The sequence below is a fragment of the Psammomys obesus genome, unplaced genomic scaffold (genome assembly GCF_907164565.1).
Source record: "Psammomys obesus unplaced genomic scaffold, mPsaObe1.curated_primary_1811, whole genome shotgun sequence".
Lineage (NCBI taxonomy): Eukaryota > Metazoa > Chordata > Mammalia > Rodentia > Muridae > Psammomys > Psammomys obesus.
Window position 1 is genome coordinate 36,945,705 of NW_026596034.1, and position 15,889 is coordinate 36,961,593.

At 47.8% G+C, this 15,889-nt stretch overlaps 1 protein-coding gene across 8 annotated transcripts in view; it reads left to right on the plus strand.

Annotated features, from left to right (window-relative positions):
• Banp (BTG3 associated nuclear protein) overlaps nt 1-15,889 on the plus strand; it is a 76,532-nt gene that overhangs the window by 10,878 nt on the left and 49,765 nt on the right. For all 8 annotated transcript variants that reach the window (XM_055621051.1, XM_055621055.1, XM_055621052.1 and 5 more), the window contains exons 2-4: nt 9,702-9,843; nt 11,961-12,052; nt 14,990-15,189. In XM_055621051.1, the coding sequence (XP_055477026.1) occupies nt 9,702-9,843; nt 11,961-12,052; nt 14,990-15,189 (434 nt within the window). The remainder of the gene's footprint in view (nt 1-9,701; nt 9,844-11,960; nt 12,053-14,989; nt 15,190-15,889) is intronic.

Here is a 15,889-nt window from a genome sequence, read left to right on the forward strand (position 1 = left end):
GTGAATTGGAGGCCAGCCTGGTGTACAAAGCGAGTCCAGGACAGCCAGGGCTGCACAGAGAAACCAGGTCTCAAAAAAAAACAAAAACCAAACCAAAAAACCCAACATAGCTCTTTGGCCTCATATAGCTCTTTGGCCTCACTGATTTTAAGGTGTTGGAAGAGATCCTAACCCCAAAAGTCAGAACTGCTGCCTCCCAGCAAGCCAGCCTTTTCACCCCTCACAGGGGTTATGCCTGTGAGTGTTGTACTCAGGACCTGACTGCCGGCACACTTAAGCTGAACCTTCTGTCTGTTTAGATTTCATTTTGTCTCTCTTTTACCCGTATATTTTGAGATAAGGTCTCATTATGTGGCTTTGGTTGGGCTGAAACTTGCTATGTAGACCACACTGACTTCAGATTCACAGAGGTCTGACTGTCTCTGCCACCTGATTGCTGTGATTAAAGCTGAACCACCATATCTGCCCTGGTATTTTTCTTTTTCTTTTCCTTTTCTTTTTTAGACAGTTTTTTTCTGTGTAGCCCCTGGCTGTCCTAGAAGTCACTCTATAGACCAGGCTGGCCTGGAATTCACAGAGTTCTGCCTGCCTCTGCCTCCGCCTCTGCCTCCCAAGAACTGGGATTAAAGGCATGTGCTACCACTGCCCAGAAGGTATTTGGCTTTCTTGGAATAGTCTTTAGCTGTTCCTGTATGTCCAGAAGGCTGTCTGGCATCACACATCTGGCCTGTGGTCCACTGCCTGTTGCCCCATTGTGTTCTGGCTGAGGGTGGGTCTGTGGGTGGGCCTTCCTGTGGCCATTTATCCTTCCTGCACGTGTGGACTTGTGCAAGGAGCTATTTGTGAATGGGGAGGTATGAAAACGTGTCACATTTAATCAAGCATCAACCTAGGGGGTGCCTGAGGAGCCTGACCTCAGGTTTGCTCTTTCCTAGTTTTAACTTGATACATTTTTAGAGGTTTTATCATAAAGAAAAAGGATTTTTCCAAGGGTAGGACAGGACTCCTGGAACAAGTATTTCTTGCCTTCTCTGTTTTCCTCATATCTGACCATCACTTATAGACTGATTGCCATTTTCTAACTTGTTTCATTCATTCTGTCTGTGGGGTGTGTGTGTGTGTAAGAGAGGGGTAGGGAGAGGTGTGTGTCTGTGTAAGTGTCCAGGAATGTCCACACATGTGCACATGTATGAAATGGCAGAGATAAATACTGGGTATGTGTCACTCTACCTTGTTTTTTGAGCTAGTGTTTGTCTCTGAACCTGGAGTTTTGTTAGACAGGCAAAGTAAGCTCTGGATCTGCCTCTGCCTCACCAGCCCTCAGGGCCTTTCTGTGGGTGCTAAGGATCCAAACTCAGTTCCTCGAATGTGTACAGCAAGCACTCCCCACTCCTCAGCCCCCATCTCATTCTTTTTTGTACTTCACCCCAGATGTGATTTAGGGGAAGAAGTAAGCTGAACCTTCCCATGTGCCTTAGTTAATAAAAAAATGGATCCTGTTGCTGACCTCCTGGCTTTTAGATTTTATTTGTTAATGCTCTTGTGTCCTGAAAAGACTGGGGTGATTTTTGATACTCCAGCAGTTTCCATGTTCCTGGAGACTTGGCTGCCTGAGTACCAATTTGTTACTGCTTTAAGTAACAGGAACTAACTGATTATATTTATATTTAATTTAATTTATTTTTGAGACAGTTACTATATATGTAGCCTAGGTAACCTGGAATTTGCTATGTAGGTTGGCCAGTCTGACCTTGACCTCAGAGAGCCACCTGTCGCAGCATCCCAAGTACTGGAATCAAAAGTGTGTACCACTGTATGATAATTTTTCTGGTACTGTGGACTTAACATTCCAACTCATGAATCCTGAAATCTCTAGAGCAAAGCAATATACTGGGGACACTGGGAATTTTGGGCCCAGAAGCCATTCTTTCCACTCCTGTGGTGGTTCTGAGAGCACCTTCTGCACACAGCATGTCCTGCCTACATTCCTCGCTTGTACTCACTAAGGGCTGCTCTGGCTTTTTGGCTTTTGCTAACAGTGAAGCATATTTTTATCTTCTATAACGTGAGGCCGGACAAGCTGAGGCTGCTTTCCACAGCCCCTTCCAGACATGTCAGGAGTGCGCTAGGCTTTCACTGGTGACATGTGCAGTGGGCTTGTTAGACCCATGCTGGACAGGCATCTGGAGACTGATGTGTCATTCCAGCCCAGGGCAGTGTGTCTGGCTGCCTTGTCTTGCTTCCTGTGGAAATAACCCCACCAAGCCAGATGTAGCGTGAAGGCTCCTGGAGAGGCTTGATGTAAGAAACAGCTCTGAGATGCCTGTCCTCAAGGCTGGCGGGAAAGAAGCCGTTTGTCTGAACATCCTGTATGATGTGGTTCGTGCCGTGACTGAGAAAGTCCCGTTGGAGATTGTGCTGGAACACAGTGAGCCTTTGTTCAGTCATTTTCTCTCTCATGCTGCTTTTGTTTTGTTCATGTCATGAGAGCTGATAGTCTGTAGTGTTTCCTTTTTTAAACTTCACCCCTAAAATGAAGCTTTAAACAGTGTTGTTTGTCCCCTCTGTCCCATCCTGTGCGAAGACCAGACCCATGAGCTACCACTGAACCACACTCCCATACCTCTCTTTAATTTGAGACAGGCTTTTTTGTTCCGTTTTGTTTTTTGAGACAGGGTTTCTCACTGTAGCCCTAGCTGTTTTGGTACTCACTCTGTAGACCAGGCTGCCCTGGAACTCAGAGATCTGCCTGTCTCTGCCTCCTGAGTGCTGAGATTAAAGGCATGTGTCAACACCACCTAGAGAGACAGGGTTGTATTAAATTACCCTGACTAGGCTTAACTGAACTTACTTCTAGGACAGTAGGCTTGACTTTGTCCTTCCATCTCAGCTTCCCCAAAATAGCTTTAAAAAATTCCTATATTTCAAAAAAAATTCCTATATTAATACTTTTAGTTTTCTCTCATGCTGTAAATATTGAAAATTTAAAAATATATTTGTGCTACATTGCTGGCTCACGACAGGGAGCTGACTGGTTAGTATTGATAGCTAGTTTGTCACTCACATATTATTAAGCAGTTGAGTTTATGCAATTAACTACAGTTCAGTCCTGTGGAGACCAGAGCATAGACACAAGGGCTTTGAAGACCTTAGTCCATAGTTTTTAATGTAATGTGTGTGTTTGAGACAAAATCTCATAATGTAGCCCTAGCTTACCTGGAACTTGCTATGTAGACCAGGTTTGCCTCTAACTTACAGAGATTTGCCTACTCTGCCTCCCAAGTGCTGGGATTACAGGTGTGTGCCACCATGCCTGGCTTTGATTTTTATTGAAATATAATGTTAAATTTTGTGTTGCTGCCATAATTGTGTGTATTAACAAGGCACAGTGTGACATTTCCACACAGTGTACCATGCACTGGCCAGCTCAGTGTAAATGGGCTTAAAACCCACCTTAACCAGTGGGTTCTCAGTGGCAGTGCTGATATCACACCGGCATCTGTGTCTTGCATGAGCACAGTGCCTTTCATCAGACCCATCTTAGGCAAATATACTGCTTGCCAGCATGGGTCAGGCTCTGCAGGCTGCTCAGATGCTCCCCGGGGACTCGGTGTTCAGCAGTATATGGGAGGCAGATGCTTAGCAAAGCAGATATTTAAGAAATATAGTAAGGGCTAGAGAGATAGCTCAGAGATTAAGAACATTGGCTGTTCTTCCAAAGGTCCTGAGTTCAATTCCCAGCAACCACATGGTGGCTCACAACCATGTCTACTAAGATCTGGTGCCCTCTTCTGGTGTATAGGCATACATGCATGCAGAAACACTATAAACAATAAATAAATCAGAGAGAGAGAGAGAGAGAGAGCCAGAGGAAACTGCTTATGTGTAAGCAGGACAGGGAACTAGGGAGGTGGGTGCTGGTGTCCATTAGTTATGACTTAATATCACTGAAGAGCCTGTCTGGGACTAAAGAACATGCGGGAGAGGAGCAAGGGGCCACCGGCTCTCTAAGAAAGGGCCTAGACTAGGCTGTTCCTTATGAGGTGGGGTGATTGGACAGGTCTAGTGAGTGAGCCAGGTAGAGAGCCCAAGACAGATGCTGTTGGTGTATGGCCACCTGCTGAGGACACAGAAGCTGCCCTCATTCCATTGCAGCACGAGCTGAGGAAATCCTATGTCTCTAATGTGGCCTTCGAGCTGCTGTTGAGAGCTCTGGAGCAGGAAGAAGGTGGTGAAACCTGGGGAGCTGCACATGAATCCAGGTGTTAGGTGATGCCAGAGTCTGTAGGAGGGAATAAAAGAACCACCCACGCGTGAGGCTTTGGCGCTAGCAGCTGGGTAATATGGGCACTGCCAACAGTTGAGATGGTGGGAAGGGCTGTGAGCTGTCTAGAGGCCTGTGCTGGGAGAGTGCCGCCGTGTGTGCTGGATGCTTGAGAGACTTGAAGCTGCAGGCCTCCAGTGCCATTGAGCCCAGGGCCTTGCTCTGGCATCCTGGCAGGGAGTTGATAGGAGTGGCCTAGGGGAATCCTCCGGCAGGAAGCCAGGGATGGTGGGTGTGGTCAATGGCGAGCGCTGTGGGAAAGAAGCCAGAAGCCCTGGAGCCGGAGCAGCCTGGAAGGGCTGAAACTCAGAGGAGAGGAGCTCAGAAACAGTGCAAAGAAGAAGGAAGTAGAGTGACTTCACCAAGTGCCCCAGAAAACTTGGCACTCTGGAGGAAGCCCTGGGAGCAGGGCAGGAAAGCGAGATGGTCTGGGAGCTCTGCAAAAGTGAGTGGAGGAAGTGTGACTTGGTAGTCGAGGAGTTTTGAGGAGGTGGGGTGGGGCCTGTGTGAGATGGGTTAAAGAAGGCCGCACTAGATTATTGGCTGGAGTCTCTGTGCTGGGGAAAAAGTCTCAGGTGCTGTTTGTGATTTGACGCCTGTGCTAACTCTGTGCACGGAACTCCACTGACCTAGAAACGCTGTCATAGGCAAGCAGTAAGGAATAAATAAGTCATGTGGAAAGCAAACAGTGCAGAGCCCAAGGGAAAGGAGACCCCGTATCTGCCTTCCCCTAGGGAGTCATGTTAGGTTTGACATGTTCTACCCCAAACTGTGTACTGCTGTGTACATCTCACAGGTGTAGGAGTCACGCACACACTGTGGAGGGCACTCCTGTACTCCTGTGCACTGACCTGGAGCTTTCTGCTGGTGCTCCTTTCTGTGGTATATTGGGGTGGCATGATGAAGTCATTTTTCCATGTTCACGTGTGGCGGGGCCACCCCTCATCTTGCTGTGTCCCTGCTGAATGCTTGGGTTGTGACTTTGGTGGACTGCCCTTTGTCCACGTGCACCCTGGGAGCTCCAGGACTCTAAATGGTAATTGCAGTTGGAGTCTTTATTGAACATTAGTCTTAATCCAGCTGTTTTATTATATTAGGACTGGATTCTCCCCAGGCCTTCTGAGAAATGGTAAAGTTAACTTGCCAAAATGGCAACTGCATGCATGGCTCTCTGTTCCAGTTTTCTTGGGCTGCTTGCCCTATTTTTTTTCTATTGAAAGCTTCACTGTTAGCAGAATTTTAAACGTTTTTATCCTGGCAACAGAAGCGTTTGGATAAACAACTAGGAGGGCAGCAGTGTCCCATTTGGAGGATTCAGGGTTTTATGTCCAGTCCAGAGTGTTTTCTTAAGCCACTTGCAGAGCTTTTTAGAAAGTAGGAAGATGCTGGGGTTGCGTATTCAAAAGCTATTTCCGTGGGCCCCTTAGGAGAGGCAGGCATTGCTCATGGAATCTGTGGGTTAGGGGCAGGGGTGAATAGGCTACAGGGCCAGAGGAAGCAGCTTAAGACCAGGTGGTTATTGTACTGTTTGACAAGGCTGCCCGTAGCAGATGGCGGAGGGGCAGGGGTTAGTTCCACATATGTGAGGAGCTGGCCCGTCCCTTCTAGATCATTGCTCTTCATGTGTTTCCATGTCTGGGCCTGGAGAAGGCCCAGGCTGCAGGCTGATTCTCTGGAGGACCGTCCCCAGAGGCTTCTGCATCTTTTAGGCTTGTAGGAGTATCCAACCTTTTGACCTTTTGACAGACATTGTCATTTGTGAAGTTCATGCATAAAAGCCATGCAATCAAGCAGACCTCCTCCAAACCTTGCTGTTTTAAGTAAGTTAATGATGTTGTATAGTGCAGCATTTACTGCTCTCCTGGGGTGGACGTGGCTTGGGGGCCATGGACCAGGCAGGCTTTGTCTCTGCACTTGCTGAAGCTGCAGAGGTGAGTCTGTCTGGCAGCCATCTGCCCTGAAGTACGAGGCTGGCTTGCTGGTGATTCTAGTATCCTTGCAGCCTTGAAAACTAAAAGACTTGCCTGTCTATGCATTTTCCTGAAAAGGGTCTGTAGCACATTTCCAGTTCTTTGGATTTGCTAGACCCTGGACTGCTGTCAGTCTGGTGCTGTATTTGGCTGGGTAGCGTTAGGAAGGTGAAGACCGCTGCCTCCACCCAGAACTGAAGCTAGCTCCCAGTAGTCTTTGTTTGGAAGCGAGAAGACTGGGTTTATGGCATAGGGTTCAGCCATGGCTGCTCTGTCCTTCAAGTTCCTCCTCAGAGGCCTTGGGAAGGTGTGGGCATAGAGGCCTAGGGGGACATAAGGGCGCTGCATCTGATCCCAGACTCGGGACAGTCTTGAGGCTGAGGTTGAAGACAGCAGTGCTGACCAGAGTTGGGATGGCCATGTCATCCTGGGATGACACTGTCAACATGTGTGTCTGATCACTGTTTAGAAGTGGAATGTGGAAGGAAGAGGAAAACAAGAATGTTCTTTCCTCGTGTGTGTCCTAGGCCATCACCTGACTAGACCTTGCATATCCTGTGCATATCTAGTCCTTTCTTCTTCCTTCTCCCTTTCCTGCTGTTTCTACTCCCAGAGAGCAACACTCAGAGCCACTCCTTGCACAGTGCATAACATTCCACCGCACAGCTACTCTGCTGCTGCTAAAATCACTGCCTTGGGCTCCCTTTCCATTCTGTCTGGCATGGATCTTTGCACACTGTGTATGTGCTGGAAGGTTCCTGTGTCCAGTGAAGTCTTCCAGTGTCACTGCAAGGCCCCCGCGAGCTGCTGGGGCTCAGGGCCTTGTCAGGTATGTATGTTGCAGTGATCCAGCAGGTGCAGGACCTGTGTTTCGGCCTTTTCTTGTGACTGATTTCTGATGCTCATTTTCATAGGTTTACTGGTCTTTCCTATTGCTGTGAGGACAAAAAAAAGAAAAAAAAAGAATTGGCCTATGTGTAGCAAGTATTTTTTTTTTCTTCTGCAGTTTGAATTTTCTTTTTTCGTTTTTCGAGACTGAGTTTCTGTGTGTAGCCTTGGCTGTCCTGGACTTGCTTTGTAGACCAGGCTGGCCTTGAACTCACAGAGATCCGCCTCCCTGAGTGCTGAATTACAGGCATGCACCACCATGCCCAGCTTTGAATTTTTTCTTAAAGAACATTTTGATTAAATAAAATGCAAACGAAAATGCGTGTTGGGGTGTAGTGACTTGTACCTGTGGTTGTGTCACTTGTTCTTCAGGTGTCACATAATGCAACTTTCCATTGCAAACCCAGACTTGCATTGTGAATTGCTATTTATTTTTGCTCTTTCCTTGGTTTTATCAAATTTTAAAGTTTACTTTAATTTCTACAGACCTTCCATGGTCCCTATGAAATGAGCATCAGAAATCAGTCACAAGAAAAGGCCGAAACACAGGTCCTGCACCTGCTGGATCACTGCAACATACATACCTGACAAGGCCCTGAGCCCCAGCAGCTCGCGGGGGCCTTGCAGTGACACTGGAAGACTTCACTGGACACAGGAACCTTCCAGCACATACACAGTGTGCAAAGATCCATGGTCCTTCCTGTTACTGTGTTAATCAATGTGTTGCAGTACAACCTTTTTTGTTGTTGTTGTTGCCTTATTTCATATCTTGCAAAGAGAGACCATGACACCCCTTTCCCCAAAGACCTGGTGAGGAAAAAAGTTCATGAATGTCAAGTGTTTTTTCACCCCACTGCAGCTGTTCCACTTGGTGACTGTCAGCTTTTTCATGGTTGCCCAGAGTAGCTCCTTCAGGTTGGTTCTGCAGATGTGAGCCTAGCACTGTTTGTGATGTCCTTAACTGAAATGTGATGGCTGCCTCCTTCAGATGGGAGCCCAGTGATTTTCACAGTGACCTTATAGGTGTTCTAACAAGTCTGGGCTTTGCGTATGTGTTTCTTGCTTGGCATATGTAATTACCCCTTTCTTTAAGGAGTCTGGCTTCCTTCTGGTGAGGTCTGCCCCTTTAGCACCATAGCCAGGTCCAGGGGCATGTACTGCTGCCGAGCCCTGTGCTGCCCTGCCCTGAAGTCAACACATGTCCACACCCGAGCTTGCCTTCCTTGTGGTACCCAGATATGTACTTGATCACTCTGAGATCTTCATGTCAGCTTTCCCCCTTCTCAGGAGTGTTCAGCAGGCTTGGATGCTGTGAGTAGCCAGTGTTGAACAAGACATACTCAGCTACTCAGCAGGGATTCTGCTACCCCCTTGCAGCAGAAAGATGGGTAGAATTTGTTTTGTAGTGTGTTCTCCCCCCTTGAAACAGTTATATTCCATCTGTTGTCAGGGCAGGGAAAGGCGTGTGTGTGTGTCTCCTCCCTCTCCCAGCCTTCCTCTCAGTGCTCAGCACCCTCAGCTGATTTGCTCTCTTCTACTGATTCTGAAGTTGTTTTAGTTTTGTAGATATTTTACAACACGTCTGTGCATGGGGTGCCATTCCTCGACAGTGTATGTGATCAAAGTCTGCTGCCGTCAGATTCGACAGTGATTTTTGTTTAGCTATAAGATTATTGGCTCATATTTCTCTCTCATAGTGTTATTCTATTATGTGGATTAGTACTTTGTTTGCACGTATGCCTGTCCATCATGTGCATGCTGTGCCATGAGAGGCCGAAAGTGGGTGTCAGATTCCTCTGGAACTGAAGTTGAAGATGGTTGTGAATTGTCATTTGGGTGCTAGGGAGGGAACATTCTCTTCAGTCATTTTTCCTTTCTTATTTTCCTGTTGTTTTTGTTAAGACTTGACCTGTTGTATTTGTTTGCTCTTGAGTTTCTTCTAATTTGGTCTTTCTGTAACTTAACTTTTAACCATTTATTTAGATCTGTGTTGATGGATCTGTCCTCACTTTCATGTTGGAGCATAAGGTCTCTGGTGGTCATAGTAGCTGGAAGAAAGTCACAAATGGGTCTGTTAGGGGAAGTTTTTGGGGGTGGAGTGTCTGGAGGGCTATACAGCTATGACAGGTTCTCTGGGATGTGATAGTCACCAAGGAGGCCGAGGTGCCATGGGAGCAGGCAGTGATTGACAGGCTGCTTCTGTAGGCCGCTGGGGCCCACTGGAGGTGCTAGGCTTGGCCTGTGACTTCCAAACCTGCTCAGGAAGATGTGTTTAGAAGTGCCGTGAGGAGTGGGGAAGTGATGTTTTCAACTGGGGCCATTCCACCATTTATGGAAAACAAAACAAAAAACAGCAGCTAGTTATATTTCTGAACATTTTTGAGTGTTCAGAAACCAAGTAGAACCCCAGAAGTGAAACCCTTGCAGACCTCTAAGAGGCCTTTGCTGCACAGGGCTAGTGATCTGTTCCACACCATGACCATTAATTTTCCCTCTGGTTCTTGGCATTTGTTTTGCAGGTGACAGAAACCCCGTACCTTGTGACCCCTGGACTCTTTTACTTGTCAGTGAGCCCCTTTCTCGTGCCCTGGATGATGTCAGAGCAGGACCTGGCGGATGTGGTTCAGATTGCAGTGGAAGACTTGAGTCCTGACCATCCAGGTACAGCTGTGAGACAGTAGGTGAACCACTGCTCTCCCTGTCTTTGCAGGATCAGAAGCCACTCTGCTAGGCTTTGTTCACTCAGTAAAGATACACAACAGTAATGCTAGCTCTGTGTGAAACTCACATCATAGGATGTGAGCAGGGCTTACACACACACACACACACACACACACACACACACCTTTTCACTCCTCCAGCCTGCCCCCCAGGTCCATTCCCAGCAGTGCAGCTGCTCATGCCCAGCACCCTTTGCCCTTGTGGACTTGTCACCTGTTCCACGATACCTTCTGATGCTCCTGCCATGCGTGGGTCCTGTGGCTCTCGTGTCAACACACCTTCTCCTGTGTGCAGCTTGGGCCATGAAGACTTACAGTAACACTGTTCTTCAGAGACCATGCATTCTCTTCACAGGCTTGCCCTAGTTCCTTGACCTCCCAGATGCCATGTGATAGGCTTCCCATTGTTTCTCCTCTGTGTGGAATCTGGTAGGAAAGATCCCTGTACATGCATCTGGGTGAATGTTTTTGCAGGGTCAGTTCCCAGAAGTAGAGTTGCTGTGTGCATGCAACATTCTGGTAAGCCACGGACATACTTTCCAGAAAAGTCGTTAGCTCACTCCTGTACTGACTGCTTGAAAATCGATGCCCGCCCTCCCTGCATCTTCTGCTGAGGCCAGCTGTTTTCTTATGATGTTGAAAGCACAGCCACTTTGAAGCCTTAGCTAAGCATCTATTTATGGAGACTCTGCAGTGTTGAGAGTGTAGATTCAGGACTGTTGGGGAACCTCATCTATGAAAGCCTTTGCCCTCAGGACAGCAGACTTGTTGCTTGTGCACACATGTAATGTGTTCTCATGTGTGCACATACAGTACACACACACTCTCTCTCTCTCTCTCTCATTTATGTGAAAAGGAGTTAAGGCCATTGTCCTTGGGGGATGCTGTGTGTTGTTAAGGGAGGAGACAAAGCTCAGACCTGTAGATGGTAGAGTCTGTCCTTTCTATTGTGACTGAGCACACAGAGGCTGCAGAAATGCACAGGCAGTCAGTAGTCACCTATTTTAGGCAAGGAGATTCGAGTAAAACTGAGCAAGTTAAATGAAAACATTCATGGCATAAAGGTCAGTAAAATACTGACACAGAATTCTGTGATTATAGATTAGTAGCTCTGTGAAGCTAACCTGGGCCAGGTCAGAGCAGTGGCTAGCAGTCGAGGGTACTTCCTCTCTTCCAGAGGACCTGAGCTTGTGCTCATTTTGGACAGCTCACAACCACCTGTAACTCCAGCTCTAGGGGGATCTGATGTCCTCTTCTGGCTTTGAGGGCACCCCCACACATATGACATACATCCACATAGATACATACGCATAAATAAAAACAAATCTCACCAAAATGACTACTCCTGTGTAGAGAAAAGGGCTAGATGGCGCAGGTGAATAGAAGTGCAGTCTGCAGAGGTAAGGTCACAGTGGTGTTGCTGCTCTTTGACTCTGTGACCATCACTTTAGTACTATTTGTACCTAGTTTTAAATGAGGTGGGGAGTTGGATGATACTGCAGGGGCTGGAATTGGGGTTACCTTGCTTATCTGAAAGCAGGCCGAAGGGTCAGCAGGAGCGGATTGTGGCAGCTCTTGAGTGGCCCTGGAGCAGCTGCAGCTTCCACATAATGTAGCATGTTGGCTGTGCTAGTTTGGGGCATGGGTGACATGCAGAGAGGGCTATGGCTGTCAGTACATATGTGCCTCTCAGCCCCATGTTGGACTAGCCCAGGACCTCAGGCCAGGTCAGGCACTTTTGATTTTGCAGTGAGGTAGCCAGCACACATACTAAATAAAGCAGGGAAGAAGTCACAAATGAAGGCTTGGTGTGGGTTCACCTGCTGGGCCTAGAGAGTGTTGATTGGGTGGTCTGATTTTTTTTTTTTTTAGGAAGGTGAGGAGGAGAGGATGAGAAAGGGCCCTGTTTCTGTCTGGCTGAGAATTTTAACAAAGAAGTGGGTTGTGCTGTTTCTCATCGGTCTTAAGGTGCCAGCACTGTGCTTGGCCGCAGTGGTAAAGAGCCCTGAGGAACTTGCCCTGCTTACTCCAGTTTTTGTCTCTGTGGTTGCTTTTCAGTTGTTTTGGAGAATCATGTTGTGACAGATGATGATGAGCCTGCTTTGAAACGCCAGCGACTAGAGATAAATTGCCAAGATCCCTCTATAAAGGTACCATGTGTGCACTGTGTCAAATTTCTACCATCAACTTGAACAGCAGAACAATCCAGAACAGCAGAACCGATCTTGCAGCCCTGCAGTGCAGAGCCATGCCTTCTGGAATTCAGGGGCAGGCTCTTCCTCCTCCTTCTGTGCTGTGACCTCTAGGTGGTCCCAGCCTTGTCACTACAGTGCATGCCTGAGGCCTACCCTCACCCAGGCCCAGATGATCTCATTTATTTAAATACATCTACAAATTTCCAGATGAGACCATAGTAGGAACTTGGGTTTGTAGCATGGTGATGCCACTGAAATGCTGCATAAAAGCACAGGCCAGTTCTCCGGCCAAATGAGAGGAGGAAGCATTAGATTGGGAGGAGGACACATGAAGAGTCTTACTGTGCACACACAAGCATGCCTCAGGTGGGAGAAAAGATGAAGCATATTGCAGCCCACCCCCAAGTCCGGAGGTTTGCTGCCTGGGGTCAGTGAATTGCTACCAGGTGTGCTTATTTGGGACCCAGTGTTTGCAGAAGCAGAGGAGAATCATAGGACAGAAGTAGTTTCTGGAGCAGCTCGGGTGACAGCAGCCCTTTTCCCATGTTGCTCTGTGTCAGGCGTCTGCTTGAGATGCTCAGTTCCTTTGGTAACGAGAAGCAGCACCAACTGCAGTGGGGAATCTACATGAGCCAGAAGTGCTGGCTGCTGCTTGAGAGGCAGAGGCAGGCAAGGCAGGTCTCTGTGATCTCCCAGCCTGGTCTACACAGTGAGTTTCAGGACAGCCAGGGCTACATAGAAAGATGCTGACTCAAGGAAAAATAACAAAACAAAACAAACAGAACCCAAACTCAAAAACAGAAATTTTAATCTCAGCAGTCAGGAGGCAGAGTCAGGTAGATTTTTGAGTTCCAGGCCAGCCTGATCTATAGAGTGAGTCTAGGACAGTCAGGGCAACAGAGAAACCCTGTCTTGAAAAACCCTGTCTTGAAAAACAACAAAAATCTGTGAAGTGAAACCCAGCTTCAGACCAGTGGTCAGAATGATAGCATCAGATTTCAAAGTAAAATGTGATCGTAGTTGTGTCATAGAACACATTTGTAAACAGTGGAGAAACAGACGAGTAGAAAGGGCAGTGGCTGCCTGGGTTCTGGTGTAGTAGGGGACGGCACACTGTGCGTGCGTGCTGTCATATGCGGCCATGTGCTCTGTGCACATGCGCGCTGTTACTTGCAGCGTGTGCTGTTGTGGGATTGGAAGACAGCCACATGCTGCATCGCCAACAGTGCTTCTCAGCAGACAGGTCAGAGTGGTGTGTGCTCACCCTCACCTGTGGGGCAGTGTTGGGAAAAATACTGTTCCCCCTTTCTTTGTGGATTTGCTTGAGGTATTAATTAGTCTGTAATAGCGGTTTTTCGCCCAAACTCTAGGCAGAACATTTCTAAATAATGGAGTTAAAATAATGGTTTAACTGTTTAGAGAATGTGGAAGGCAAATGTCCTTGATGTCCTCCAGTTACGATAGTGGTCCATGGTCTTAACTCAGGAGGTGGCCACCATTTAGTGCTCATGATGTGTCTCTCTGCCTGCACTGTTGACAGTGCCTCCATTTATGACCAAATGGCCAGGACACTTGGAGACAAGTCCAGCGTTGCTGCTCGTTTCCTTATACACACAGCCTTGCTGCTTGCTTCTGTGCAGAGTGTTTGGCAGGGGATGGTCAGTTCTTTTTTTTGACCTTCTTGCTAGTGTCTTCCTGTGACAGGAGACCTCTAAACCAGGCTCAGAGTGCTGTCAAGGACAGGAAAGGGAGGAATGTGGCCAGTAACATCTGAAGAAAACAATTTTCTCTTACCAGTGCTGGGTCTTGCAGACGATGTGCTGAGTGGAGGTAGATGTGAGGGACTGTCCTTCGGCTGCTCCTAACTGCTATTCATAGCAGGGAAATAAAGCAAGCTCAGAGTTCTTTAGAGCCAGCTTTGACTGGTCAGAATGCTCTGACCCTGTGCACTCATGTGTTGGTGCTATGCTACATGCCTCTGTGGCTATTGTGATTCTGATACTATTCTGTGATTCTCTTTTAAATGAGAGCAGACCGGCCCCCACTAACTTTTACCAGGAACAAAGGGCCAGGCCGTTCCGGCTGGCTGTGCTCTGAGGTTCAGGGTTGGCCTGAGCTGCCATCTCTACTCGCGTAGGCTTGCACCTTTCTTCTGAGTGTTCCTGAGGCTGTGTTTCTCTTCCACTCGAATCCTTCTTGACTGTTTTCTTTAGATGTTTCTGGCCTACGTTTCCTGTTGTTAAGCAGCACCTTGAGGCCTGGCTGGCTTAGAGGTCTCTTTTCACAGTAGAGTCCCTGTGTGTCAGGCGTCTGGTGGCTCCTGATAGGACTGGCAGTTGAGGGAGCAAAGCCATTCCCTCTGGTCTGTGTGTTCTTGAGTTTATTGAGCACATGGCTGGCTGCTGACTTCCAACTAGACAGTTGGAAGCTGCTCCTTTTGTAGGCCACTAGGTGGCATACTTGCCATTTAGAAGGTCCCTGGAAGGAAGAGGTCTTTGACAGATTTCGGTGGGGTATACTTGTGTCCGGCCATCATTTTTTTTTTTTTTTTTTGTTTTGTTTTGTTTTGTTTTCAGACTATTTGGATGATAGGTATAACCTGTCAGCATTAGAAAGGTTTTGTAGTTTTAATGTGTGAATCTATTGATGAACACAATGACAAGCTTATTACTCCATGGCCTTAGTGTAGGTGAGATTGCAGAGGGCTGGGCTCTTCACTGAATACCTAGGCACTGCCCAGGGCTCCTTATTGAATACCTTGGCATGGCCCAGGGCTCATTCAGCTGAAATAGACTGGGTGGAGTTAGGAGCCGTGGGTGGAGTTTAGGGCTTGTAGACTTGCTCCTCACATGGAGGACACCCTCTCTGAAGCTTTTCTGTTTTCACTTCCAGTCTTTCCTGTACTCTATTAACCAGACGATATGTTTGCGGTTGGATAGCATTGAGGCCAAGCTGCAAGCTCTCGAGGCTACTTGCAAATCTCTGGAAGAGAAGCTAGACCTGGTCACCAACAAACAGCACAGTCCTATCCAGGTCCCCATGGTGGCTGGTTCCCCACTTGGCGCCACTCAGACCTGTAACAAAGTGCGATGGTAAGTACAGAAGAGCCAAGGCTCTGCAGGCCACGCTGGGAAAGTGCTCCTGTGCCAGCCCAGGCGCCACTGTTACTGATCTGCCCTAGCCCTGGATATCTGCTTTGGTGGTTCCATGGTGCTGGTTTCACTTAGACCGAAACCAAACACAGGCTCTGTGCTGGAACAGCCTGAGTCGCTCCAACTTTCTTGGCTTAAGCAGTCCAACTCATCTTTCCTTGTACCTGGCTATGAACTTGGCCCATGTATGTTGCTTCTTTTCTTTTTCTATCTCTGGCTGGGCGTTGCCTATGTTTTCTTCAGGGGTGGTATTTATAATTTTTACTTGATCCTAGCAGACTTTCCACTTAATCTTAGACTTGCATTGTGCCTAATTTCTAAATAGAAGGTTTGCAGCCTCCTAGAGAGCTCTGCATGGTGTGTACTCCTCTGGCATGGAAGTTTGCATGCCTGGCTCAGTGGGATGGAAAGGTGCCTCAGAAGGTGTCTTTCCATGCCTGGGTCCACAGGCAGTGTGGCATGAGGCAGCACCCACCCAGTGCTCCTGCAGTTTTTATTCTTTCCTTCAGTGTCAAGGAGGAAGTCTGCTTACAGTAGCGAGCACAGTGTTATCTTTGTGCCCAGGGCCTGTAGCCTCTTGCCTATTGGGTTTGGGAAGAGCAGAACAGTAGAAGTGAAATGCCAGCCACAGCAAGCCTAT